Raw genomic sequence first — 27783 nt, 5'->3', positions numbered from 1 at the left:
GTAAGGGCGTGCAGTGGTGAAGTGATTCATTTGCCATTTGGCATGTATTTTCAGAGCCTCATAGCTTTCAACCACTGTGCCAGATGGGCTCTGAGAATACACTAATGAACAAGATGTTGTACTCTCTGTAGGGGAGGAAGACATTTCCTCTTCCCAAAGTGGGTTCATCTGGCCGGAGAACGAATTAAATTCACATAAGACAGAATAGCAAGAGAAAATTAAACAAAGCTTTATGAGGAACCATGGCCCGGGGCTTTTCTTCCCGAAGGAAGAAAGGACACCCAAGAAGTGGGGTGCACATAGTGGTTATATACCCCCAAACAGGGTGTTTCACATGTGATTGAAATATCCCTCCCACAATAGTCACAAGATTGCCCTGTTGGCACAGTGCTTGGTGGACACAGCAGGTAATGGTCTGCTATCTTGGTGGGCGTAGCAGGAGGCAAGTCGATTGTCTGGAGCTGGGCAGTCACAGGTGAGCTCAACGATCAGTTCCTAGCCTAAGGAAAGATGCTTAATCCTTAAAGAAATGCCAAAGTTGGGAGGGGGAGGGAAATTAGTTACAGGAGGTTACCAGACAAGCACAATAAAATGCAGATTTAAGTCCTTGCCTTCGGTATTGATTAAGAGTTTCTAGAGAGAAAGTCATCTCCTTTCTTCTTCCTGGTACAGAGAGGGAGGCACCTTTTACAGATAGAGATTTACCTTACAAATGTAAACGTGTCCTAACAAAGGGCAAGTTCCATTCCTCAGAGCCTCCTTCCCTGTCCCAGTTTATCAAAAGCAATCAGCCTCAAATAATCCTGATGCCAAAGAGACATATCTTGGGGTGGCCAATTCCAGGTCCCCACATCTCCTTTGAAGAACTTAATAGGAACTTGAAAAGTAAATGGGTATATTTGATTCATTGTAACAAGTTGCAAAAGACGGTAGAATAAGTTTAAGTTTAATGAGGATACCTATCTCAGGGAGCGTTTTCTCAAGGGAGTGTTAACTAAATTTACAAACTGAAGAACTGAGTAGGAGTTAACTAAATGCAAAAGTGAGGCATTTGAGATGGAGGGAGAAGTGTTTCAGGTGAAGGGTACTGCATTCATTTATGCCCAGAGAGAAGAGAATATATAGTATCGTTGGGAAATTACCTGAAATTTAAGAGGGCTTGAGCACAAATTATGAAATGAGAAATGTGAGAAAATAACTTTCCAATTAACACAAGGGCTTTATATTAAACTATGTGAATTTCATAACTTCTAAGACATGTCACCCTGTTTCTTATGCAACCCTATGTCTAATAGCTGAAACCATTGACAGTGACATGTTTTTACATGGTCCCTAGGGTGTTGCAGTGTGAGGGGAGTGAGTACACAGAAAGAGTGTTCTTATAATTTCACTCAAGAAAAGGATTTTTTTCTTTTCCAAAAAAAGACTGTTAGAATTGGGCCTATATTTGAGAGACAGAAATGAGAGACTAATTGTGACAGAAATGAGAGACTGGACGTGAAAGGAGAGGAAAAAGCCCCTTCAGGATACCCATTACTACTCAATAGAAGAAATGACTATCTCAACCGACTGATATAAAAGTAATATTATCAGATTTTTAAAATTGGAACAGCTCACTGATGTGAAGTTACAGGAAACAGCAAAACCTCATGAAAATTATTAACTCCTAGCTGACCTCTGCCCCACTTCCCTTGGGCCTTTCTGCCTTTGACAACAGAATGTATGGTAGATATATTCAATGAGAAAGGAATATAAAAGGCAGTACGCTATAATGTGAAAGAACACAGCCTTTGGAGAAAAATAAACCCAACCCAAATATGATTCTTGTAGCCTGATAGCTGTTTGACTTTACACATATGTGGTAGGCAGAATAATGGCCCCCCAAAGATGCCATGTGCTAATCCCAAAAACCTGTGAATATGTTACTCTTCATGAAAAGAAAAGTCTTTGAGGATGTAGTTAAGAATGTTTTTTTTTTGATGTTGCTGATTGCCTTTGGCCACAGAATCTTGGTGCCAACCATTTATGGTTGATTTTCTTTTTTTCAATGTTGGCTCCAGAGCCAAAATTTGATGACAAAGATTGGCCCTGAGCTAACATATATTGCCAGTTTTCCTCAGTAAGCAGTTGTATATCCTAGTTGTAAGTCATTCTAGTTCTTCTGTGTAGGATGCCACCACAGCATGGCTTGATGTGCTGTACATAGGCCTGCACGCAAGATCCAAACTGGCAAACCCCGGCCACCGAAGCAGAGTGTGCAAACTTAACCACTTGGCCACGGGGCCAGCCACCTTTTTTTCCTCTTGTTTCTTTTTTTTTTGGTTAAGAATTTTGAGATGGTAGATTATCCTGGATTTATCCTGGATTTTCTGAGTGAGCCCAATTTAGTCACATGGATCCTTATCAGAGAAAGGCAGCAGTATTACAGTTGGAGAGATTTGAAGATGCCATGCTGCTGGCTTTGAAGATGGAGCAAGAGGCCACAAGAAAGGAATACAAGTGGCCTGTAGAAGCTGCAAAATGCAAGGAAACAGATTGCCCCTTATAGCACAAAAGCAACTCAGCCCTACCAACATCTTGATTTTTGCTGAATAAGATCCATTTTGAAACTCTGACCTCCAGAACTGTAAGATAATAATTCCTGTTGTTCTTAAAATGCTAATGTGATAATTTATTGTTCTACAAGTTATTATAGCATATTAAGTTCTCTCACCTTTAAGATCCATATGGTGACAGCCTTGTTCTGAAGAATGAAATCTATGATTTAGGTAAAGATGTCCAAACTTCAGTTGTTAATATAGCTATCATTCAGTCACTAATAATTCTTGCTTGGTTAAGGAGATATTATGAACTTTAGTATCTAAAATCTTCCTGATGAAGCTTTGATCTGGAAGATACCTGCAACCTTTTTTTTTTCCTGAGCTCAGATAAAGCTGTTTCCCTCAAATGTACAACACTGGCGAGAGACTGTTCTGACTGGCCAGAGCCTGAGTTCAGATATTCTGAATGTCAATGTTTTCAAGGGTAGGAGAAGTGGTGTGTTTCACCCTAGTGCCTCATGAAAAGGACCTGAGAGAAATGAGTGAAGTCCGCTAAGCCAAGCAACTACTATTAAGTAGGTCGACACAGAAAAGTACCATCTTCAAGAAGCAAAAACACTGAGCATGAGCTGTCAATAGTGAATTGTGACTGGCCAAAAAGTGATTCTATATGCAAGACAAGCTACAAGGGCATGCAGTCTGTCCAGTAGTCCAGTTTGCCATGCTCAAAAGGGCCCCACACTTAGTTTAAGAATCTACCATCAATGTATTGAAGTTAATAATTTTTAAACAAGGCACTCCACATATTTATTTTGCACTTGACCCTTAAACTTAAGTAGTGGGTTCTGACTCTGTGCATGAAAGGGAGGAATATAGCTTTTATTTATTTATTTATTTTAAGATTTTATTTTTTCCTTTTTCTCCCCAAAGCCCCCTGGTACATAGTTGTATATTCGTCGTTGTGGGTCCTTCTAGTTGTGGCATGTGGGACGCTGCCTCAGCGTGGTTTGATGAGCAGTGCCATGTCCGCACCTAGGATTCGAACCAACGAAACACTGGGCTGCCTGCAGTGGAGCGCACAAACTTAACCACTCGGCCACGGGGGCAGCCCCTAGCTTTTATTTTTTAATTAAACTTTTTTATTTTCAGATCATTATAGATTTCCATGAAGTTGTAAGAAATATTATAGATCTCGTGCCCCCTTTACGTAGTTTTCCCCAGTGGTAACATCTTAAAAACTACAGTACGATATAACAACCAAGATAGTGATATTGACACAATTGTGATACAGAACCATTCCAACACCTCATGGATACATCTTGTAACTCCTTTGTAACCACACTCCTCTTTCCTCTCCCTTCATCCGTCCCTAGCCCCTGTTCTCTATCTGTACAATTTTGTCATTTCAAAACGGTTATATAAATGAAATCATATATTATGTAATCTTTTGTGATTGGCTTTTTTGATTTAACATAATTCCCTTGAGATTCAACAAAGTTGTTGCGGGTATCAATAGTACATTTCTTTTTTACAGCTGAGTAGCATTCCATTGTGTGGTTGTAACATGGTTGTAACAGCATTTGTTTAATCATTAAGCTGTTGTGGGACATCTGGTTCTTTACAAGTTTTCGCCACTGGAAATAAAGCTACATGTTTAGTTTTAAAAGAAACTGTCAAGGTCCAACAAGATGGCAGAATAGGAGACTCTGGACTCTTCCCTGCACCCTGGGTAAGTGTGAAACTGCCTACATGAAGCTGGTAGAAAAAACTGACAACATTCTTTCATCATACTCTCCATCCCTCATATATAGTGCCATATAATCAGGAGGGGGTGCCTAGCTCCCAGAGTCTCCCAGAAAAACAAGAAGTTTGGACAGCACATCTAGCATCCCAACTTTTCCAGGTGCTACCAAGGAACTGGCTTCTAACTTGCATGTCTTGAAGAGCTGATGACGCTGGGCATAGACTAATCCCCTGGGAACTACAGAGAACAAAGGGGCAGTTTTGGATAAGCCTGAGTGCACTTCCGACAGCTCCTCCCTTCAGCTCAGTGTAGAGTGAAAAGGTGATAAAACCAGCTCCCAGCTTCTCATTAGAAGGAGTTGGACCGTACTTGAACCACAACTTTTCTGGCTTCTACCCAAGGGTCTGGCTTGTAACTTGCTGTCTCAGAGAGCTAATGAGGCCCAGCACATGCTAATATTGATGGAACGTGGCATACTCTAAATTCCTGGGGGCCTCTAAGAACAAAGATAGAGGTTTGGACAAGCATAAAGATTTAAAATGTTATACATACATACAATGGAATATTAGTCAGCCTTAGAAAAAAGGAAAATCCTGCAATACAAAACAGCATGGATGAATCCTGGAGGGCATTATGCTAAATGAAATAACTCGGTCACAGAAGGACAAATACCACATGATTCCACTTATATAAGGTATCTAAAATAGTCAAACTGATAGAAGAAAAGAACAGAATGGGTGGTTTCCAGAAGTTGCGAGGAGGGAAAAATGGAGAGTTGCTAATTAACATGTATAAAATTTCAGTTAGGCAAGATGAATAAGTTTTAGAGATCTACTGTACAACATTGTGCCTATAGATAACAATGCTATATGTACACTTAAAAATCTATAAAAGAATCGGGCCAGCCCTGTGGTTGAGAGGTTAAGTTCTCACACTCTGCTTCGGTAGCCCAGGGTTTCACTGGTTCGGATCCTGGGCACAGACCTAGCACCGCTCATCAAGTCATGCTGAGGCGGCGTCCTATATAGCAGAATTAGAAGGATCTACAACTAGGATACAACTACGTACTGGGGGGCTTTCAGGAGAAGAAAAAAAAAAGATTGGCAACGGGTGTTAGCTCAGGGCCAATCTTCAAAAGAAAAATAAAATCTGTAAAAAGCGGAGCTCTCCTATTAAGTGTTACCACAATTAAAAAAAAATAAACTGTCAAACTATTTTCCAGAATGTCTGTAACATTTTACATTCTCACCAGCAGTGTATGAGCCGGTTTATCTACATCCTTATCAGAATTTAGTATTGTGACTCTTTTTTAGTAATTCTGGTGGGCTTGTAGTTATATATCATTATGGTTTTAATTTGCATTTCTCTATGGCTAATGATGTTGAGCATCTTTTCTCGGGCTTGTCATCTGTATATTCTCTTTTGTTCATATTTGTTCATGTCTTTTGCCCATTGTGTAGTGAAGAATTAACTTTACCCGAAGAGAAGTCTGACCCCTTGTCCTGCTTGCTAGGAAGTAACCTCTAAACCTTTAGAATTTCCCAAGTAATAAAAGCATCCTGGTTAGATAGTTTATGCTAAAGTGAGGCTAGCCACACACAGCAGAAAAAATAACCATGTGAGTAGAAGGTTGGGGTTTTGAGCCACATGATATTAGCCTTATGTCTGGGAGTTGAAGGAGACTATACTAAAGTCTATTGATTTCCCATACACCAACAATGAACAAGTAGAATGTGGAATTTAAAACAAAATGCCATTTATATTAGGACCCTAAAAAATGAAATATTTAGGTATACATCCAACAAAATAAGTACAAGTTCTATATGTGAAAAAGTACAAAACTCTGATGAACAAAATTGAAGAACTAAATAAATGGAGAGATAGTCCATGTTCATGGATAAGAAGACTCAATATTGTCAAGATGTCAATTCTTCCCAACTTGATCTATGGATTCAATATAATCCCAATCAAAAATCCCTAGCAAGTTATTTTATGAATATTGACAAACTAATTCTAAAGTTTATATGGAGATGCAAAAGATTCAGAATAATCAACACAATATTAAAGGAGAAGAAGAAAGTTGGAGGACTGACCCTACCTGACTTTAAGACTTACTGCGTGGCTACAGTAATCAAGACAGTGTGGTATTGGTCAAAGGATGGAATGGAATAGGGAGCCTAGAAATAGACTACCACAAATATAGTCAACTGTCTTTCACAAAGGAGCAAAGGCAATACATTGGAGCAAAGATAATCTCTTCAACAAATTGTTCTGGAACAAATGGACATCCACATGCAAAAAAAAAAAAAAGAAAAGAATCTAGACACTGAGCTAATACCCTTCACAAATTAACTCAATTGGATCATAAACTTAAAGGAAAGTGCAAAACTGGAAAACTCATAGAAGATAACATAGGTGAAAACCTAGATGATCTTGGGTATGGTGAAGTCTTTTTAGACATATCAAAGACATGATCCATGAAATAAAAAATGGATAAATGGAACTTCATTAAAATTAAAAACTTATGTTTTGTGAAAAGCACTATCAAGAGAATTTAGAAGACAAGTCACAGACCAGGAGAAAATATTTGCAAAAGACACATCTAATAAAAGACCGTTATCCAAAATATAAAAGAGCTCTTAAAACTCAGCAATAGGAAAATAAACAACCCAATTGAAAACTGGGCCAAGACCTTAACAGACACTTCACCAAAGAAGATATGCAAACGCAAATAAGCATGTGAAAGATGATCCACATCATATGCCTTCAGGGAAATGCAAATTAGAACAACAGTGAAATACCACAACACACCTATTAGAATGGCCAGAATTCAGAACACTGACAACACCAACTGCTTGCAAGGATGTGGAGCAACAAGAACTCTCATACGTTGCTGATAGGAATGCAAAGTGATGTCATCACTTTGGAAAAAGTTTGGTGGTTTCTTACAAAACTAAATATACCTGACCACATGATTCAGCAGTCGCGCTTCTTGGCATTGACCCAAAGGGGTTGGAAACTTATGTCCACATAAAAACCTGCAGAAAGATATTCTTAACAGCTTTATTCATGATTGCCAGAATTTGGAAGCAATTAAGATGTCCTTCAGTGGGTGAATGGATAAATAAACTACTGAATATTCAGACAAGGAAATATTATTCAGAGCTAAAAGGAAATGAGCTATCAATCCATAAGAAGACATGGAGGAAACTTAAATGCATATTACTAAGTGAAAGAAATCAATCTGAAAAGGGGGTATGCGTCCAACTGCATGACATCTGGGAAAAAGTACAACTATGGAGGCAGTAGAAAGATCAGAGGTTAAGGGGTGGGAAGGTAGAGGACATAAATTGGCAGAGCAAAGAGGATTTTTAGGGAAGTGAAAATATTTTGTATGGCATTATAATTATGGATATAGGTCATTATACTTTTGTCCAAATCCATAAAATATACAACACAAGAATGAACCTAAGGTAAAGTATATACTTTGGGTGATGATGATGTGTCAATGTAGGTTCATTTTATTTTTTTAGAGAAGTTTTGGCTTTACAACAAAATTGAGAGGGAAATCTCTGTACCTTCCTCTCAATTTTTTAGTAAACCCAAAACTTCTCTAAAAAACATGAAATCTTTCTTAAAAATAGTCACTGCACCCATTTTCTAATTGATTTTTTTATTGTTGAGTTTTGAGAGTTCTTTATATAATCTAGATACTAGTCCTTTGTCAGGCAGCTGGTGTGCAAATTTTCCTCCCAGTCCCTAGCTTGTCTTTTCATGATCTTAACAGGGTCTTATGTGGAATAAAAGTTTTTAGTTTTGATGAGGTCCAGATTATCGATTTTTTATTTTGGTATCAGGCCTAAAAATTCATTGCCTAGCTCTATATGCAAAAATTTTTCTCCTATTTATTTTCTAAATTTTTCTAGTTTTGTGTTTTAGATTTAAGTCTATGATCCCTTTAGGCTTAATATTTGAGATGTAAGGCTCAGGTGAAGGTTCATTTTTTTGCCAGTGGATGTCCAAGTGCTCCAGCATCGTTTACTGAATTGCTTTTGTACCTTTGTGAAAACTTGATCACGTTTATGTGGGTCTATTTATGGGTTCTCTATTTTGTTATATAAATCTGTGTGTCCAGAATTCTGTCAATATTACTTTGATGATCTCAGCAATACAGTGAATCTTAACATCATATAGAATGATTTCTCCCACTTTATTCTTCTTTTTCAATATTGTTTTAGCTAGTCTCGGTTCTGTGTCTTCCCATTTAAATTCTTGAGTAAGCTAGTCTATAGTCTATGCCTACAAAAATCTTGCTGAGATTTTGGCAGAAATTGCATTAAAGCTACAGATCACTTTGGGAAGAACCGTAGATCACCTTGGGAATACCTTCCCTATGTTAAGTTTTCAAATTCATGAAGGCAGTATGTACCTCCATTTATCTAGATTTTCTTTCATTTCTTCTCATCAGCATTTTAAAATTTCAGCATTCATGTCCTGAATATGTTTTAATTTTATACGTAAGTATTTCACTTTCTTTGGAATGATTACGGAGGCTATTGTGTTTTTAATTTGTTTCCACGTATTAATTGTTGGTACTATATAGAAATGTGGTTAATTTTTGTGTGTTGAATGTAACCTGCAACCTTTGCTGAGCTCACTTATTAGTTCTAGGAGGTTTTTGTTTTGTTTTGTTTTTTATACTCTGTAGACTTTCTACATAGACAAACTTGGGCTCTGCAGATAGAGGTAGTTTTATTCCTTCCTTTCTAATCTTTATGTCTTATTTATTTATCTATTTTTGTCTCATTGCACTGCCTAAAACTTCCACTACAATGTTGAACACTGGCAACAGTGGTGGCAAGAGGTGGCCACAATAATTCCCTTGTTCCCGATATTAGGGAGAAATCATTTAGTCTTTCAACATTAAATATGATGTTAGCAGTATGTTTTTTGTAGATGCCTTTTATTGACTTGAGGTACTTCCTCCCATTCTTAATTTTCTAAGAGTTTTTGTCAAGAGTTTCCCTGGTTCTTGATATGATGGGTGATTTTCTATCGTATCCTGGACATTTTGGCTATTATGTATGGAGACTCTCGGAAGTATTTATTTATTTTTCTTTCAGCAGGCAGTCACCCTGTTTAGATTTAGTATTCATGTTCTAGTCCATTTTTGTGATCTGTGGTTCCAATGACACTCTAATTTTCAGAGACTTTACAGTGTTATTTTGGTCTTCTTGGTTTTTCTGGTACCACAAGGGCTCCCCTGGTCTCTGCTGGTGCTGCTGGAACGGGCAGAAGGAGCTTTTCCAAGCTGCTCAGGCTCGCGCATCTAGGTGGAGGAAGGGAGTCTCCAGCCCAAAGATAAAGGAAGCTTCCTGGATGGTGTGCTTGTTGTGGTGGGTTCATCTCTGCTGGTGTTCCTGACCCTGTGTGTCTCTGAGTGAGAGAGGGGAGTCTCAGGTCTGGAACGGTGAGTGCTTTCCTTGGCTGCACATTGTCAGTGGGTCTCCCAATATCTCCTCTTTGCTGGTGCTGCTGGACTCACCTAATCTTGTCAGTGGGAAGCCATCAATCAGGATAAGGGAAGAGTCTGCCTGGGTTGCCTTTTATTCTTAGGTTGGGGGTCAGGAAATGCCAAGTCATAGTAACTTTCTTTTGGATGTAGTGAGAAGAGGACACAAGATGCCCTGCCACTGTGTTGGTTCTCCAGTCCTGGGGTCCAAAACCAGCTCACCTTCATCTTGTCATCTTTAAAAATTCTCTACTGGTTTTCCTTTGTGCTATTTTCAGATGAGGCTCAGGGAGACATGAATCTACCCTAGCTTGTCCCACCAGAAGTTGTGGTCCCACCCACAATTTCCATCTGAATTCCTGTTGCAACAAATCTAATATGAGTTCACTTCTTTTGTCCTGGCTCCTCTCTTTTTCCATTTTTATTACTTTGAGTCTTTCTATTTCTTGCTCTCCACCTATTTTTTGGTTATCTCTGCTCTTGAGGTCTCAATGTCCTTTCTGGTCATTACATCATATTCTGAGACACACTAGAAGTCCAAGTCTAGTTCTGACTGAAATATTAAAAGCATCCAATTTGCAAAATGAAACATCTCAAATGGGATTCCCACTGAAAAGATTTAAATATCAGCACTAAATCTATTTCACACATTGAAAAATAATAGTTATACATACATTGTACATTCATTTCCATTGAACAAACATCAAAATCTATTTCCAGTTTATTTATTTATTAGTCATAATATAAGTATGATGAATGATGACCTCAAAAATGTTTAAATATAATTTGCATCATTGCTATGTTTAGAATAGATACTTTATCTTAAATATTTCCAGGTTATTTTGGGGAGAGTTTGTGTAACTGCTGTATTTTCCTTGACTCAAAACCAAGAAACTCAGAAGATGTTAAGTATATTCCATGGCACAGAAGGACTACCCATGTTTTTAAGCCACAAACTATTAAGAGTAAACATGATTTTAAAAAATACACAACAGAAAACTATATTCAACATTAATTCATTTGATAGATATTAACTGTATTCCTACCGTTAGGGACTACACAAAGCACTGAGAACATAGTGAAGGAAAAGTCACTGTGTCCCCTCCCTGCATGTAGCTACATCCTCACAGAGAAATGAGAAAACTGATTAAGCAATAGCAATACAAAGTAATGAGGTTTATATTGGGGGAAATAACAGCTTTGAGAACACAGGGATGGGAAAATATAACCTAATGTAAAGATCAGAAAGCACTTCCATGGAAGGTGATGATTACATTAAAACTAAGGATGAACCGATCAAACTTCGTCTCTGTGGTTGCATCTCTCAAGTCATTTGCCACCCCAAAAGTTGATTGGCTCCTTTGGAGCTTTCATCCTCTACACTGGAATTCAGTTCTTTCGATCTTTGAGCTGCTGATGTGGCTCTAATCCCAATTACTTATAGATGGCTGTGCCCTGATTGCTTCTAGAATTGCTGAAACAGTAATATTATTTCCAATGGACATGATCACTCTGGAGTTTCTGTATAAACTCCGGCTTGACATTTGCACCTTCTTGGATCTTTCTACAAGCTGGGATGCTGTACACTAGCAGGAAATGTACTTGATATATAATTTCTTTTATTATTACTTTTTTTGGTGTCAAATTTTGGGGGAGGGCAAGGATTTCGAAGGGGACGACTAGGAGAAGAAGATGGAGAGGAAAGCAGTGATATAATCACATGATCTTGATTACCATTAGGAGTTTGGGTTGTATACTAAGAGTAAAGGAGAAGTCACTGAAAGATTTTATGCAAGCGATGACCTGATCATTTTTTTGGATTATAATGATCACTTTGGTTGCAATGTAACAAATGAATCAGAATGGGTTTAAAGGGGAAGGAGGGGGTAAGTCCCAAATGATGTAGATTTTTCCTATGTGATACACCATGTACTTTTGCAGCCTTGTTCCTGTGAAGAAATGTTTCCCACATGTGCTTTGAATGATTAATTCAATGAGTACTGATTTTCACTGAAGCATTAGTAATTGATTAAACAGCTCACTGACTTTCTGCTCAAAAATGACAATGAACTTAACGTTACTTAGAAGTTCCCACTCTGAAAGTAGATCTATAGCTGTTATTTTTACTTTTATTTCCATAAAAAGATAATGGAAGAACAACAATTTATTAAACATTGACCATGAGTCAGATATGCTGGCAAGAGATTTTCATCTGTTATTTCATTTGAATCTACAACTGGCCACTGAAACTTGTTTTATTACATTAATTTTTCATATGAAGAAACTCTGCTTGAGGGGCTAGATAATGTATCAAGGTCACAGCCAGTAAGAAATGGAATTTACGCTTTAGATATTTGGCTTAGAAACTAGTTCGTAAAAGTTTGACTCAAATTTCATTTGTGAGTTGGTCACACACAGTTTATAAATATAAAATCTTGGTTTTTCGCAACTTTCTAGATTTCTGTAGAAATTTAGCTTTCTTTGTGAGAAAGGTAGCAGAAACCAAGCAAATAGGGCAGAGTCTCACAGCCATGAAAGTATAGCCACAGATGTATTTTGAAAGTATCCTACATTTAAGACATTGTGCTAGTCTCTGAGGATACAGAAGTGAACTATACATAGTCTCTGCTTCTTAGAAAACTTGAGATAAAATGGATTGTACAGCAAAAAGCATTGTTAGAGTTAACTAAAGTTACTGCTCACTGAAAAAAAGATCCAATTCCTGAAAGAAATTTATTTGTATGCATCTAACAACATAACCTTAAACTTTATACAATAAAATTTAACAGAATTAAAAAAAGAAATTGACAAATACACCAATAAAATAGGAGAAATGAAAGTACCAAATAGAAAAGATGCATTGTAAATTGTTATTTCGTCCTTTTTGGGACTCATCAGTACAGTGTAGCTTATGCCATTAAAAAGTTACAACATTTCATTTCTAAAACTCAATAGTATATAAAGAGTTCTGAGATTGGGCATTGAATGCTTAACGAGTTCAAGTAATGTAACTATTTGTGATTTAATCTGGTATAAAAGCAGAATTTTAAATCCAAGAAAAGGTAAAATAAAGAATGTATTTGTTTATAGGTATAACATTTATTTAGCACACTGTAATTTAAAATATAAACACTGAGAATTAAAGTATAAAAAGCACTTCATCAGTGTATGTATGTTTTAAAATACAGAGTACAAAATAAATATTAGTTTTAGTACTCTTAAACTTTCCTTTATATTTGTAACTGAAAGTGAGAGAATTTTGAATGTGCTTACAAATCTTTTTAAAGGTCATAGAACAGTTGTTATTTTTCTCATTGATTTTTAAAATCATTCTGCATGGTTCCAGCTAGCATGGTCATTTTTATGGTCCCATGTATGCAAAGAAAGGAATATCTGTATAGGAAAAGAGGTGTTCACTGATACTGATTACACTCTGTGTTTAAAATATAAATACCATTTAATCCCCATTTAATTTAGAATCATGCTCTTCCAAATCTGTGTATTATACACTCTATGATAGTTTGCATCTTTACCATCAACGAATATGATGAATGCATATTGGTAATATTTTTGGTAGACCAAGAAACGGAGCAGCAACTGCATATAACAAATTTACAATGCATCTTTTCTAAATTTCCTAAAAAGGGTTTGGACTCTTTTGGCACCTGTAGATATCATTTGGCTTGCTACAAATCCATTTCCTATCCGTGTAGGTCCTGGCACTACTGATTCCATTGTCATTCAGGTAGGCGCATTCTCCAACTCCTTTGATAACATACCTAAAACCAAACACAAAAATGTTAAAAATTCATGGGTTGGACACCTACGTTCATTTCTCTACTATAATCTTCAGCATCCCCACTCCAGGGTTTTTTTTAATGTGAATAAGAGGAAAGTAAAAATCTGTCATTAATATGGCTTCTTAGTAATATACAACACTTCTGTATTCAGTTCCTTTTATGTTCTGAAGGTCCCTGCTTGACTATCACAAGTTTTCATCCATCTATACCAAACCCAGTTATGATGCTGATTAGGTATTTAACCAGTACTTGCTGTTGTAGCTAAATGAACTGCTGCATCAGTGGCCTTCAGTGAAGATTATTTTCAGTCTTCTCCTGAACTGTTTCACAAATATGTGAAAATAATTATAGTTACTTACTTGCAAAATCCTAAAAGAGCTTAGCTTTGATTGATGGGAGTGATTGAGACCCTACGTTTTATCTGCTTCAATGTAATGGCTACAATCAAAATACCCCCATTGAAATGTTCACAATCCAAGGAACTATTACTAAGATCCTTCTTTTGGTGATAAAACTTCAGAAGAGATTTCCATATGTTTCCTGGAGACCTGCCTTTTATGAATGGATGCAGCAGCTGGAAGAGTGGATTTTAGAATCTTCTGGATATCAGTCCTTCAGTGGCTTTCTATGATTTTAGGTCCCCTGCTGTGCATCAGCTGTTCTCTCTACGTTCTAAATAGGGATTTCAGCAAAGTTTAAATCAGTTGATGAAAGTGTAAGAACTATGTCAAATGTCATCATCATGTTAAGAATTTCAACTGAAATCAGTAAGTGAAGTTTTTCTAAAGGCACAGCTAATAAATGGAAGAGTATAAAAAACATTTATATTTCTCCCCTCATAATGCAGTTAGCTTTCCAGGAAATTAAATTTATTGTCTCATAAACACAACTCACATACATAACCACACATAAGCACAGTAGAAGAAAAAGTGGTCGCAAAACGTACGAGGCATTATATTCACTGTCATCTGTCCATTTCCAAATGTGATATGATGATTCTCTGCTAAGACCAATCCAATGATCAGAAGGGCCTTTGTATCTCTTCAGGAAATTCTGTTATAAAACACAGAAGTGAAAACACGTCTCTTTCTCTCGTATTACTCTTGAGTCTCCCTTCCCCTCAGCCTTCTCTTTTTGGATGGCAGCGTGGTATAATTGAGAAGCTTAAACTTTGGAATTAGACTTTTTCCCCAATTTTCAGCTTAAGTAATTCAATGTCTCTGATCCCAAATTACTTTATTTAAAGTGACCATACTTCCCCGTTTGACTAGGAAAGTCCCAGATTATGCCTGTTGTTCCAGCATAATATCAATATTGTCACTTTCACTCCCCAAAATGTCCTGAGTTAGATGATAAAATTATATGATTACCATATTCCTTTGTACAATGGGAACAATTCTTCTAAGCTTGCAGGTTAACTATGAGGATTATATGAAAAAATGTATCTAAAATGTCTAACAGAGTTCCAGGCAGAGAATACAGCCCCAACAAATGTTAGGCAGTATTCTGCATCCCATATCCCCAAGTCTGCCCGGCATGGGATCCTTCATCCTTCCGCTTTAACTCTGTACAGTCTCCCTTTCTCAGGGGTTAAGTGTTCAATAAAGAACATAATCTAAAAACATTTCTTACCAGTTCTTCCAGGGTTTCAAACTGAACAAGATCAGCTTCTAATGAGACACAGAAAGCCTGGCTGAATGTCCAATTCCTTGCGTCTTCAGAAAAATAAAAACATTTACTTCCAAATCCAATCCATTGTTTTGGGCAGCCAACGGACACAGGGACCTCTAAGACTGATGTTGCCTGTCCCACTAAAACATGGAAAATCACAAGAAAGTATAATAAATAAATTTTCTCATCCCTTTTATCTATCTTTCTACTTACCATCCTGAGGTCCATTTTGAAGTATGTATGTTCAATATTTGCTTTCCCAACTCATCACTAAGAGTCTTATCCTAAGCACAATAGTCATCAGTCTTGAAACAGGTAGCCGTGCACCTGACTTTCCAAGGGATACATAGACACTAATGGTTTTAAGGAAGTCAATTTCTATAGGATTTAACTTCCACAGTACAGTAGTACTCTTTTCTAGTATCATAGATTCTCCTTTCCCACAGCCTCTTTAGTATTAGCCCTCTTTCCTCTTGACAAAAGAAAGGCAAACTCCTTACATTTCCTAGGTTTTACTATGGTACATTTCTTAAGGGGTACAAAAGCTTCCAGTAGACAAAACATAACACAATTCAAATATTGACTTGGGTACCAAAAATACAACATATGGATTCCTGTAGTTTTCTCATTTATATGTATTTCTGTTAAATATGTATAAAAAATATTTTTGTCCTTGTTCTGAAACCAGCAAGATTACAGAGTGTAGGCTATTGAAAGATTCAAATTTTTGTTTCATAACCTCACCTTTTCCTCTCTTAACATCTAAGAAAGAATACATTGCTTCCTGGAAGTTCTAGTGAAAGCAAAGCAAAAAGAGATTTGGTGAGAAATACCAAATACCAAAGATGGCTTTTATTTTCCCTTATATTTAAAGGTAAGCAATTTCTTTACAGCTATTCTTAATCCTCATCCCTAGTTAAGTCAACGGATAATGGAGTGAAAACGAATAGCTGTAAATGTTAGTATGACTGCTTTCTTTTTTAGATAACTGAACTGTTTTCAGGTATTAAAGTTGATCTTACCAAATAAAATCACAAAATATTTACTTCCATTATAATGCTCATCTTATGTTCTCATATAAAACATTTAATATGTTCTTTCTGTTATTTTAATTTTTACTTTTTTTTAAAGATTGGCACCTGAGCTAACATCTGTTGTCAATCTTCTTTTTTTCTTCTTCTTCTCCCCAAAGCCCCCCAGTACATAGTTGTATATTCTAGTTGTAGGTCCTTCTGGTTCTGCTATGTGGGACACTGCCTTAGCATGGCTCGATGAGTGGTGCCATGTCCGCACCCAGGATCTGAACCAGCAAAACCCTGGGCTACTGAAGCAGAGCAAGTGAACTTAACCAGTCAGCCATGGAGCCTGCCCTGGTTCTTCCTGTTATTAACAAAAATAAAATTTGGGCCAGCCCAGTAGGGAAGTGGTTAAGTTCACATACTCCATTTTGGCAGCCCAGGGTTTGTGAGTTTGGATGCTGGGCATGGACCTACACACCCCTCATTGAGCCATGTTGTGGCAGCATCCCACATTCAAAATAGAGCAAGATTGGCACAGATGTGAGCTCAGGGACAATCTTCCTCAAGTGAAAAGAGGAATATTTGCAACAGAGTTAGCTCAGGGTCAATCCTCCTCGCCAAAAACATAAAATAAAATAAAATAAAATTTGATGCTTACTGCTAGACCAATTAAGGTTTGTTTTTTGAGGTGGAGGAGATTAGTAGATTAAACAATCTCTTTCATTATATTCATAGGAAAAAATTCATCACAACGTCTAGCTTTATTAATGGAGATATCTCTGAGATTTTATAAATTATTCTAATTTAATTACACCAAAAGGAAACTACTAGAGTTAAATGCACTATGTGCAGGCATGTACTGAAGAATTAGCATGCTTTTTGTCATACTCCACAAATAACAACTTATAATTTTAGCTATATGTGACAGACACTGCATTTTGGCAAACTATCAAGAACAACATATACATTAATTCACATTTTATGATTTACTAATAAAATACATAAATTTACTTTTCTCTTGATAATTATTAGAATTTATAATGTTACTTTAAAATATTGAGTATTACTAAAAGTTATAATTTTGACTTAATCTAGAAGAAATTATTTTAAGAGAGGCTTATGGTTATACGATTTTTTAAAATTAAATTTCAATGTATATATGTATTTTGTGGCAGAAAAAATGCAAAAATGTATTAAATAATAAAAGCTAAGTGACTTTTAAGGATACAAAGATATTACGTATTATGCTGTGATAAAATTATCAAGTAGAAATACAACATACAAACAAGCATTTGAAGATGACAAAGTAAAATTTGCCAAGATTGGGGCCGGCTCCGTGGCCGAGTGGTTAAGTTCATGCGCTCCGCTGCAGAGGCCCAGGGTTCGGATCCTGGGCGTGGACATGGCACCGCTCGTCAGGCCACGTTGAGGTGGCGTCCCACATCCCACAACTAGAAGGACCTGCAACTAAGATATACAACTATGTATGGGGGGCAGTTTGGGGAGATAAAGCAAAAAAAACCCCAAAAAACAGAAGATTGGCAACAGTTGTTAGCACAGGTGCCAATCTTAAAAAAAAAAAAAAAAAGTTTTTTTCCAAGATTAAGGAAGTTTTTGTTCACGTATTTTTTTAAATGGATAATGGCAAGTATCAAATCACAACAGAATTTGGATTCCATGAGATACGTTTAAGAGAACAATATAACAGATTAATTTTAAAATGCAACATTTACAATGAGCTGGAAGTTACATCATTGCAACTATTTAAATCTCTGATGAAAAATGTTAGATGAAAACACAAAAATTTGCTGGGGATGTTTAATTTTCAAAATGTTCAGGTCACATTTAGGAGTTGTAGAAACAAAAAGCTTTTGAATATCACTAATATGATCAGAATATACATAATAGTTATTCACTAAAATGATGCTATTTCTTCCTGAACAGACCTTAGCGTGCTAAGCAATGCTAAGAACCTATCACCTCTATATACAATGGAATTTTTTTTAATATATAGTTCTCCTTTACTTTTGTACATTCTCAATCTGTGTAAGTAGAAGATAAAAACTCAGATCTCACCTGAGTATTTCTTTAATCAAATGGCAATTTTGACTAGGATACGTTAAGAAGTAGCTCCACAGATGGAACTCCTACACCCACAGCCCTTCTCCTATCAGGGATGGCAACTACATTCTTGCCACGGCTCAGAAGAAAAATCTTTAGAGGTTTCTTTGACTTTTATCTTTCTAAAACTTTATATCCAATCTGATATGAAATACTCTTGACTCAACTTTTAAAATATCCAAACCTGACCACCCTATCCCACCTCCACCGTTATCATCAGGCCTAAGCCATCATCATCTCTCACCTGGATTTCTGCAGAATTGCCCTCACAGGTCTCTCTCATTCTACCCTTGTCTTCTAAAAATCTATTCTCAACGTAGTAGTCAAAATGGCTATTCTGCAATGAAAGTCAGATCATGACATTCTCTCCTACAACTTCCCTCTTCCTGATCTTCCCTACTGTACTCAAAGTAAAAGCTAAAGTCTTTAGATGACTTACAAAGCTATTACCTCCCTGCCCCCGGCCTATTCCTCTTCCTTATTCTCACTTTGCTTTAGCTGCATCAGCCTCTTTGCTGGTCCTCAGAAACACCAGGGAGCTTCCTCTCCTGGTCCTTCACTCTTCTTGCTCTCTCCCCAGAGTGCTGTCCCCAGGTAGCCACATGACTCTTTTGTCTCCTTCAAAAGTTTCCTGAAAGATCATCTTCTCAAGGAGGCTTACCTTGGCTACTATATGTGTACCACAAACTGTCCCACCCCTACTTTTATTTATTATAGTATCTGTGTCTTTCTAGTAGAGTATAAGTTCCCAGGAGCAGGGATTTTTGTGTGTTTTGTTTGCTGATATACCTCCACATTTCCCACAGCACCTAGCATGTGACAGAGCTCAATAAATATTTATTGATGACATAAATGCGTGGAGAACATTGTTAAGTTTGGAGAACAAGTAACTTACCTGCCAAAAGAATAGAAAGCACAATCACACTTGCAGTTAGAACTGCTATAAGGCTGAAGCAACAATAAATCTTGGCAAGGGTTACAGGAGGTATTATTGCTGCACATTTTCTTTGGAGAGTTTTACCTATAAAATACAAATGTCATAATCACAACCTCATGAAGGCCTTAGGGGAAAAAAAAACTTAACTTCATCACAGAGTCAACCTCTAAGGTAAGCTGTACCTCAATTCTCCTACTGTCAACCCCTTTCACAAAAGGTCCTGGTCTATAAATGATAGCCATGGCCCAAAGAGGGCCAGAGATAAGAGAAACTGAATTGTTTTCCCCTAGAGAATCTTCCAGTTATTGGAAGAAAAGTTAATGAAAGAGTAAAAAACAAAAAGAGTAGAAATCAGGATGAAAAAGACATAGACAAACAATCCAGATTTACCACCATAATTAAGAAATCTGGTTAAAAGTACTGAGAGAAGCATTAGAAAATAAATCATGCAATTCATCACCTTAACAGAATACGAAAAGAGAAAGCTTAAGATCATCTCAATAAATAGAGAAAAAGCATGTAAAAATTTAATATTCAGGGGCTGGCCCCATGGCCGAGCAGTTAAGTTCGCGCGCTCCACTGCAGGCAGCCCAGTGTTTCATTGGTTCGAATCCTGGGCGTGGACATGGCACTGCTCCTCAAGCCATGCTGAAGCAGTGTCCCACATGCCACAACTAAAAGGACCCACATCAAAGAATATGCAACTAAGTACCAGGGGGCTTTGGGGAGAAAAAGGAAAAAATAAATAAATAAAATAAAAAGAAAATTCATGAAAAATTTAATATTCATTCACGATAACAAATTCCCAAAATTAAAAATTGAAGGACTCTTCTTAACCCAATAAAAGTCATCTACAGAAAAAGTACAGTTAGCATCATACTTAATGGTGAAAAGAGTGGATGCTTTCCTCTAAAGAGCAGGAAGAAGGTAAAGATGTCTGCTCTCAGTAGCCCAATTTCACATTCTGGAGGTTTTATGGGGACAAAAAGGCAAGAAGTAGAAAAAGAAATAAAAGACATATAGATTAGGAGGAAATAAAAGTGCTTCTAGAAGTAACATCAGCTGGTACTCCTCACCCTGAAATATCAATTTAAACTATCTGCACATAAAAATACCTTCACAAGAGCCAAGGACTCCAGGGTCTCCCCACATGCCTCATCTTAGAGCTGCCTACTCCAGTGGCCCCAGTCAGCTTCCACAGCAGGGCTTCCTCTGGGCTCTTGGGAACCCAGGCCCCTGTTTTACCCTTGCACCTGCCAACTTCAGTAGCCCCAGCTGGCTCCTGTGACACCAGGATCCTGGCAGGCTCCTGGGAACCCAGACCTCTTTTCATCCAGGTGCTTGCTGGCTCCAGTGGCCCTTGGCAGCTCCTGTGGTGACCTTGTAGACTCCCAGGGATCAAGAAATCAGCTCACCCCAGTGCCTGCCTAATCAAGAGGCCCCAGATACTATCCATGACTCCAGGCAGCTCCCATGGCAGGGCTACCTGCAGGGTCCTGAGAACCCAGGCAACTGACAGCTCCAGTGGCTCCAGGAGGCTCCAGCGGCCCCAAGTGGCATCTTTGGTACCAGGGTGCTGGCAGGCCACTGTGAATCCAGGCTCTTGGTGCCTGTTGTCCCTCACAGCCCCAGGCAGTTCCCACGGCACCAGGCTCCAGGAAGGTTCCCATGAAATCAGACCCTGGCTCACCCTGTAACCTGCTGTCTCTGGCAGCCCCCGGCAGATTCCATGGCCTCAGGCATCTTCTTCAGCCCCAGGCTCTCAGAGGGCCCCTGTGAACTTATGCTCTTGGCCAACCTGGGTGCCAGCTAGCTCCAGTGGCTCCAGGTGGCTCAGTGGTCACAGAGGGCCCACAAGGAGTGCTCATGGCTCCAGGTAGCTTCCAAGGCTTCAGGTTACTAAAGGGAGCCCATGAACCCAAGCTCCTGATCCACTCCATCACCTGCAGGCTCCCATGGCCCCAGGCAGTTTCAGTGGCCCCAGGCTTCTGGTCTTTGTTAACAGACTCCTGGTAGGCTCCCATGAACCCGTATCCCCGGCTCACCCCAGCACTTCACAACTCCTATGTCACCAGGCGGTTCTCAGTGAGCTCCAGCAAATAGCTGGCCTCAAAAGTCTCCTGGCACATCCCAGCACTAGCTGGCCCCTATGGCCCTGGGTGACTCCTGTGAACTCAAGTTCCCAATCAATACCTATGAACCCAGGCTCCAGGGGGGCACCTGTGAACCCAGGGTCCTCATGGGGCCCAATACCATGTTGAATACTGCTGCCCAGGCTTTTAACCATTCTCAAGATGGGGCTGCCCAAGGACTGCAACAGCAAGCCCACCTACGAATAGCACTACACAGCCCACCCAAAATCTCTAGACAGGCTGACTATTGAAGGCCTTTGCCTTCCAAAGCCACTCTGTAAGGACTGGACAGGTGCCTACATCCTCAAGTGCACAAACACCAATACAAGACCATAAGGATCATAAATAATCAAGGAAACATGATACCACTTCCAAAGGAAACTAATAAAATTCCAATGATGGGCCCTAAGGAAATGGAGATCTATGAATTGTCTGACAAAGAATTCAGAATAATCCTTGAAAGAAATTCAGTGAACTACAAGAAAACACAGATAGACAACTAAATGAAATTTGGAAAACAATGTATGAACAAAATGAGAAGTTCAACAAAGAAATAGAAAGCACTAAAATAAATCAAGCAAAAATCCTAAAGTTGAAGACTACAATGACTAAACTGAAGAATTCAATGAGATCAAGGAGACTCAAGCAAGCAGATTAGTGAACTGGAAGACAGGTCTTTTGAAATCTTACAGTCAGACGAGCAAAGAACGAAAAAGAGTGAAAGCCTATGTGAATTATGGGACACCATTAAAAGAAATAATCTGTGTATGATTGGACTCCCAGAAGGAGAAGAGAGGGAGAAAGGAAGAGAAGGCTTATATAAAGAAATAATGGCTGAGAACTTCCCAAACCTGGAGAGACACTTAGATGTCCAAGTTCACGAAGCTAACACATCACCCCAAAAGTTCAAGCCAAAACAATCTTCTCCAAGACACACAATAGTAGCACTGTCTAAAATCAAAGATAAAGAGAGAATTTTAAAAGCAGCAAGAGAAAACAAATTTCTCACATATAAGGGAACCCTCATAAGGTAATCAGTGTTTTTCTCAGCAGAAACCTTGCAGACTAAGAGAGACTGGGATGATATATTCGACGTAGAGGAGGGACGAACTATTCTGTATCTTGGTTGTGATGGTGGCTAAATGATTGTAAGTGTTTGTCAAAACTCATAGAAATGGACATCAAAAGAGTGAATTTTACTGAGTGTAAATTATGCTTTAAAAAAAGTTCCTGCTGACTTTCTGTCAACAACTATGTCTCACTCATTTCATATATATCTCCCATAATAACAGGGAGCTTCAGTTTAAATTCTAGGCAGGGAAGAAGAAAATAGGATTGGATTGTCTTAAACAGTATACAATGACAAATGGATTTTGACTCCATATAAAAATCCCAACTTTCATTCTTTCTGTTTCTACACTAACCGCAAAAGTGTCTTAAAAACTCAGAATATCATGACTTTCACAATTTTTTCATTGTTAGAAGGGTAAGATGTAAATCTCCCCAATAAATCTCCTATTTGTCCATCTTACAAATCTTCTAAAAGCCCCCTTTTCTCTTCTCCTTTATTTCTCTATATCTAGCTCCTGCTACTAACATCTTCCCTTATATCATGCTCCATTTCTCCCTCTGGCTTACTTATTTTTCTTCTACCTTTCTTATGGTATGTCCTCTTCCAGTCTCCCTCCAAATTCATATGTCTCTTATACTACACTCTGAACACATTAATCTTCAAATTTCTAGTTGGAAAAATGGTATTAGGAATTATCTCAGGAGAACAAATAAATTAACGATATAACTAGTCTAATTTTAATTATTAGTTTCATCATCCAAAATACTTAGTTAATTTACAAAATCATTGGCGTTTCAAAACATGTTTCATAACTGCAATGTGTAACGTTCTGATAGCTCAGTGTTAACAAGTATAACTTTCAGCTTTGTGAGCACTTGGCTTAGCTGGTAAACATTAACATTCTTTAAAAACTTTGTGTTTTCATTAAATATAAACACTGTTTTTCAGAGAATCCAATATCCTGTTCTGCAAATAAAAAATAAATTCAAGGAGGGAGGAGAAAAAAGAAGAAAAAAATGAAAGATATGTTTTTTAAACAGCAGAAGATAAGAGGTTCAGTATAAAGCACCTTTCTGCTGGACTAAGTACAAACATGCATCCATTATGTTCTTCCTCTTTCTCATCAAATTTGTTACAAGCTAAAAATGCTAAGAGATTTGCTGGAGGTTTGGTTCAGCCTTCCACCCCCACCACGACCCTCCACATGTGTTTTTAAATTACAAAGGATACATACACCCAAAGCCTCAGTTTTGCAAGCAACTTTTGTTAGTAAATACATTACAAAGTGTTGGAGTCTGGGTTTGCCATCACTCTGGGATATAAATGAGCTGTTCTTTAACATCATAATGTGACTTGCCAGGGTGCAAGTTGCCAGGGACCTGTGAAAAATATTAGAACTAACACAAAGAACATTTTCCCCTTATCCTCTTGTAATTTAATTCACTGTTCATCTCTCCTGCCCCAGAAATGCTTAAGTAACATACACAGTAATCCAACAACTAACATAACAATTATTTACCTGTCCTCCCACCTACCTCTTTTCCCTCAAAACATATCTCCTTTTTTAGAGATTGACTCTGAAGTGCTAACACTCATGAAATGCAGTTTCCAACATACTTCAATTGAGGAAAATCTCCTCTCCTCTCTTTTAGTTTTTTCAAGTTTAATCTATTTCACATTACCAGATTCCGCATCCTCCATGCCATCTCTGAAAATAAGGTCTGTCTGCAGTACTTTCGGTGAAGCCTCTGTCATTTTGCTGCTTAGACAAGCGACAAACCGTCTGAAAACGACAAAGCCTCTGAAAAAAATGGCAAATCCTCTGAAAAAGCGGCAAAACCTCTGTGCTGTTTATAAGAAGGTCGGCTCTAAGGAACATGAAAGTGAAAGCAGAACACGCTAGAAGAAGAGAGATAATGTGTTATGTAAAATGCGAGCCCGGCTTTCGAACTTTAAAACGCAAAGTGCTTTCAACTTAGAAAGATCAACTCTACAAACTTCTGTCCCCTGTCAAAATAGAATAATAGGGACCAGATTTATTCTTCTGCCTTAATCGACTAAAAAGAAAAAAAAAGATAAAATATATGAAAAAATCCTTTTCAAGTCTGGCTATCATGCAATGAAGGGCAGTGATCCTCTGAAAACAAAATTGTTGAGCTCCACAGTTGCCTCCACTTACTGCTGAGACAGCTTTATAGGCATAGATTAAAAAGGAGAAGTCCAAGCAAACGCCAATGGAGTCAGTGAGTTGAGCAAGCAAAGCTCAGAGACAATGCCTCTAGGAGACAGACTATCAGAAAGGAGAAAGATACACACAGAGAGAACTCTGGAGATCTACAGAGTGTCCTCCTTGAGTGTTCAGCAGGATGTGTTTGAGGAAGCTACCAGAGGACAGAGGAAAAAAAACATGAGATGATTAGAGGAAACAGTATCCAGGCTCCATCCAGATGGGAACAATGCCTGTTCAGACCAGTCAGACTGGAGAACCGCATCATTTATGGGGCATTTCAAGAGCACTCAGAAACATCTTGCTTCAGTAGTGGGGAACCAGTAGCCATAGACTAAATGGGGGCCTGGTCCCCTCTAACAAACTGTGAGATAATAGAACACACACACACACATATATATATGTGTGTGATATATATATATATATGTATGTGTGTGTGAGATATATATATATATATATATATATATATATATATATATATATATATATGTGTGTGTGAGATATATATATCTTTCTTCAGTTCCTGGCACAGAGCTCCCAAAACCCTTGTAAATCACTAACTGATAAGAGCACTAGGCGCATCTTTTGTTCTATTGAGGTAACTCTGGGTGGGCTGCTGAATGGGGACTAGTCACCAGAAAGACCAGGTCACGATTAGAAGCTTGAAATTTTCTGCCTCACCCTCCATCCTCCAGAGAGGGGAGAAGGGCTAGAAATGGGGTAATAATTAATCATGCCTCCATCAAGAAGCCTCCATAAAATCCCAATAGTACAGGGTTCAGAGAGCTTCCAGGTTGGCAAAAATATCCATACTGGGAGAGTGACGTACCTTAACTTCCCGTGTGCTGGGGACCCCCAGACCTCACCCTATGCATCTCTTCATTTAGCTATTCATCTGTGTCCTTTATCATATCCTTTACTAAACTGGTAAACATAAAATAGGTGTTTCCCTGAGTTCTGTGAGCTGCTCTAGAAAATTAATCACACCTGAGAAGGAGGTTGTAGAAACCTCCAATTTGTAGCTAAATCGGATATAAGTTGTAGGTAACCTGGAGACCTACGACTTGCGATTGGCATGTAAAGTGGGGTGGGGAGCAGTCTTGTGGGACTGAACCAGGAACCTGTGGAAGCTGACACTATCTCCTGGTACCTAGTGTTAGAATTGAGTTAAATTTTAAGACATCCAGCTGATGTTGCAGAGAATTGCTTGTTGTGAGGGAAAAATTTTAAGAAATAACAGAGAGAGCCTTATACCCCTTACTTAGTTTCCCCCAGCAGTAAATGTTTGATTACAAAAACTACTGTAGAGTAGAAGAAAGACAAATTAAGAATACAATTCCATTTACAATTGGAACAAAAAGAATAAAATACCTAGGAATAAACTTAACCAAAGAGGTGAAAGATCTGTACACCGAAAACTATAAAACATTGTTGACAGAAATTGAAGAAGACACAAAGAAATGGAAAGATATTCCATGCTCTTGGATCGGAAGAATTAACATAGTTAAAATGTCCATACTTCCTAAAGCAACTATAGATTCAATGTAATCCCAATCAAAGTTTCAATAACATTTTTCACAGAAATAGAACACAGAATCCTAAAATTTATATGGAACAACAAAAGACCTAGAATAACCAAAGGAATCCTGAGGAAAAAGAACAAAGCTGAAGGTATCACACTCCCTGATTTCAAAATATAACACAAAGCTATAGTAACCAAAACAGCATGGTACTGGCACAAAAACAGACACACAGATCAATGGAACAGAATCAAGAGCCCAGAAATAAACCCACACATTATGGACAGCTAATTTTTGACAAGGGAGCCAAGAGCATACAATGGAGAAAGGAGAGTCTCTTCAATCAATGGTGTTGGGAAAACTGGACAGCCACATGTAAAAGAATGAAAGTAGACCATTATCTTACACCATGCACAAAAATCAACTCAAAATGGATTAAAGACTTGCATGTAAGACCTGAAACCATGAAACTTCTAGAAGAAAACATAGGCAGCACACTCTTTGACATCGGTCTTAGCAGCATATTTTCAAGTACCATGTCAGACCAGGCAAGGGAAACAAAAGAAAAAATAAACAAGTGGGACTACATCAAACGAGAAAGCTTCTGCCCAGCAAAGGAAACCATCAACAAAACGAAAAGACAACCTAACAATTGGGAGAAGATATTTGCAAGCCACATATCGGATAAGGGGTTAATATCCAAAATATACAAAGAACTCATAAGTCTCAACAACAAAAAACCGACAACCCAATTAAAAAATGGGCAAAAGATCTAAACAGAGATTTCTCTAAAGTAGATATACAGATGGCCAACAGGCACATGAAAACATGTTTAACATCATTAACTATCAAGGAAATGCAAATGAAAACTACAATGAGGGGCCGGCCCCGTGGCCAAGTGGTTTTGTTCGCGTGCTCTGCTGCGGTGGCCCAGGGTTCGGATCCTAGGCCGGACATGGCACCGCTCGTCAGGCCACGTTGAAGTGGCGTCCCATATGCCACAACTAGAAGGACCTGCAACTAAAGATATACAACTAAGTACCAGGGGGGATTTGGGGAGATAAAGCAGGAAAAAAAAAAAAAAAGATTGGCCACAGTTTTTAGCTCAGGTGCCAATCTTAAAAAAAAAAAAAAAAACTACAATGAGATATCACCTCCCTCCCATCAGAATGGCTGTAATTAACAAGACAGGAAACAACAAGTGTTAGAGAGGATGTGGCGAGAAGGGAACCCTCTTACACTGCTGGTGGGAGTGCAAACTGGTGCAGCCACTATGGAAAACAGTACGGAGTTTCCTCAGAAAATTAAGAATAGATCTACCATATGATCCAGCTATTCCTCTGCTGGGTATTCATCCAAAGAACTTGAAAACACTAATGTATAAAGATATACGTACCCCTATGTTCATCACAGCATTATTCACAGTAGCCAAGACTTGGAAGCAACCTAGGTGCCCATCAAGGGACGAATGGATACAGAAGATGTGGT

The 27783-nt window shown here is 38.2% G+C and overlaps 1 protein-coding gene across 5 annotated transcripts; it reads right to left on the bottom strand.

Annotated features, from left to right (window-relative positions):
* Window positions 1-347: 347 nt before the first annotated feature.
* On the bottom strand, window positions 348-27783 carry LOC103562458 (C-type lectin domain family 2 member H-like). 5 transcript variants are annotated; one of them, XM_070619035.1, is made up of 6 exons: window positions 24231-24422; window positions 19303-19428; window positions 15229-15407; window positions 14543-14649; window positions 13462-13575; window positions 348-520 (listed from the first exon to the last, which is right to left on the bottom strand). In XM_070619035.1, exons 1-6 carry the CDS (start codon window positions 24301-24303, stop codon window positions 496-498), a joined length of 624 nt encoding a protein of 207 aa, XP_070475136.1. In that variant the 5' UTR covers window positions 24304-24422; the 3' UTR covers window positions 348-495. The 5 variants fall into 5 exon arrangements, with proteins under 5 accessions (XP_070475136.1, XP_070475137.1, XP_008535718.1 ...); XM_070619036.1 differs by lacking the exon at window positions 348-520 and adding an exon at window positions 10215-10349; XM_008537496.2 differs by lacking the exons at window positions 348-520; window positions 24231-24422 and adding exons at window positions 17569-17753; window positions 27692-27783 and having other exon boundaries at window positions 10506-13575.

The sequence above is a fragment of the Equus przewalskii genome, chromosome 5, assembly GCF_037783145.1.
Source record: "Equus przewalskii isolate Varuska chromosome 5, EquPr2, whole genome shotgun sequence".
In the NCBI taxonomy this organism is placed as follows: domain Eukaryota; kingdom Metazoa; phylum Chordata; class Mammalia; order Perissodactyla; family Equidae; genus Equus; species Equus przewalskii.
Note: the sequence above shows the minus strand (reverse complement) of the source record. Positions and strands in the feature narration are given on the sequence as shown.

Bases quoted from the DNA above. Each gene is read 5' to 3' on its own strand.
- LOC103562458 (XM_008537495.2), bottom strand. From the start codon at position 24,303: ATGACAGAGGCTTCACCGAAAGTACTGCAGACAGACCTTATTTTCAGA. The intron at 19,429-24,230 runs GTAATGTGAAAT...TGTATTTTATAG, and splicing joins CATGGAGGATGCGGAATCTG to GTAAAACTCTCCAAAGAAAA. The intron at 14,650-15,228 runs GTAAGAAATGTT...GTTTTATAACAG, and splicing joins TTGAAACCCTGGAAGAACTG to AATTTCCTGAAGAGATACAA.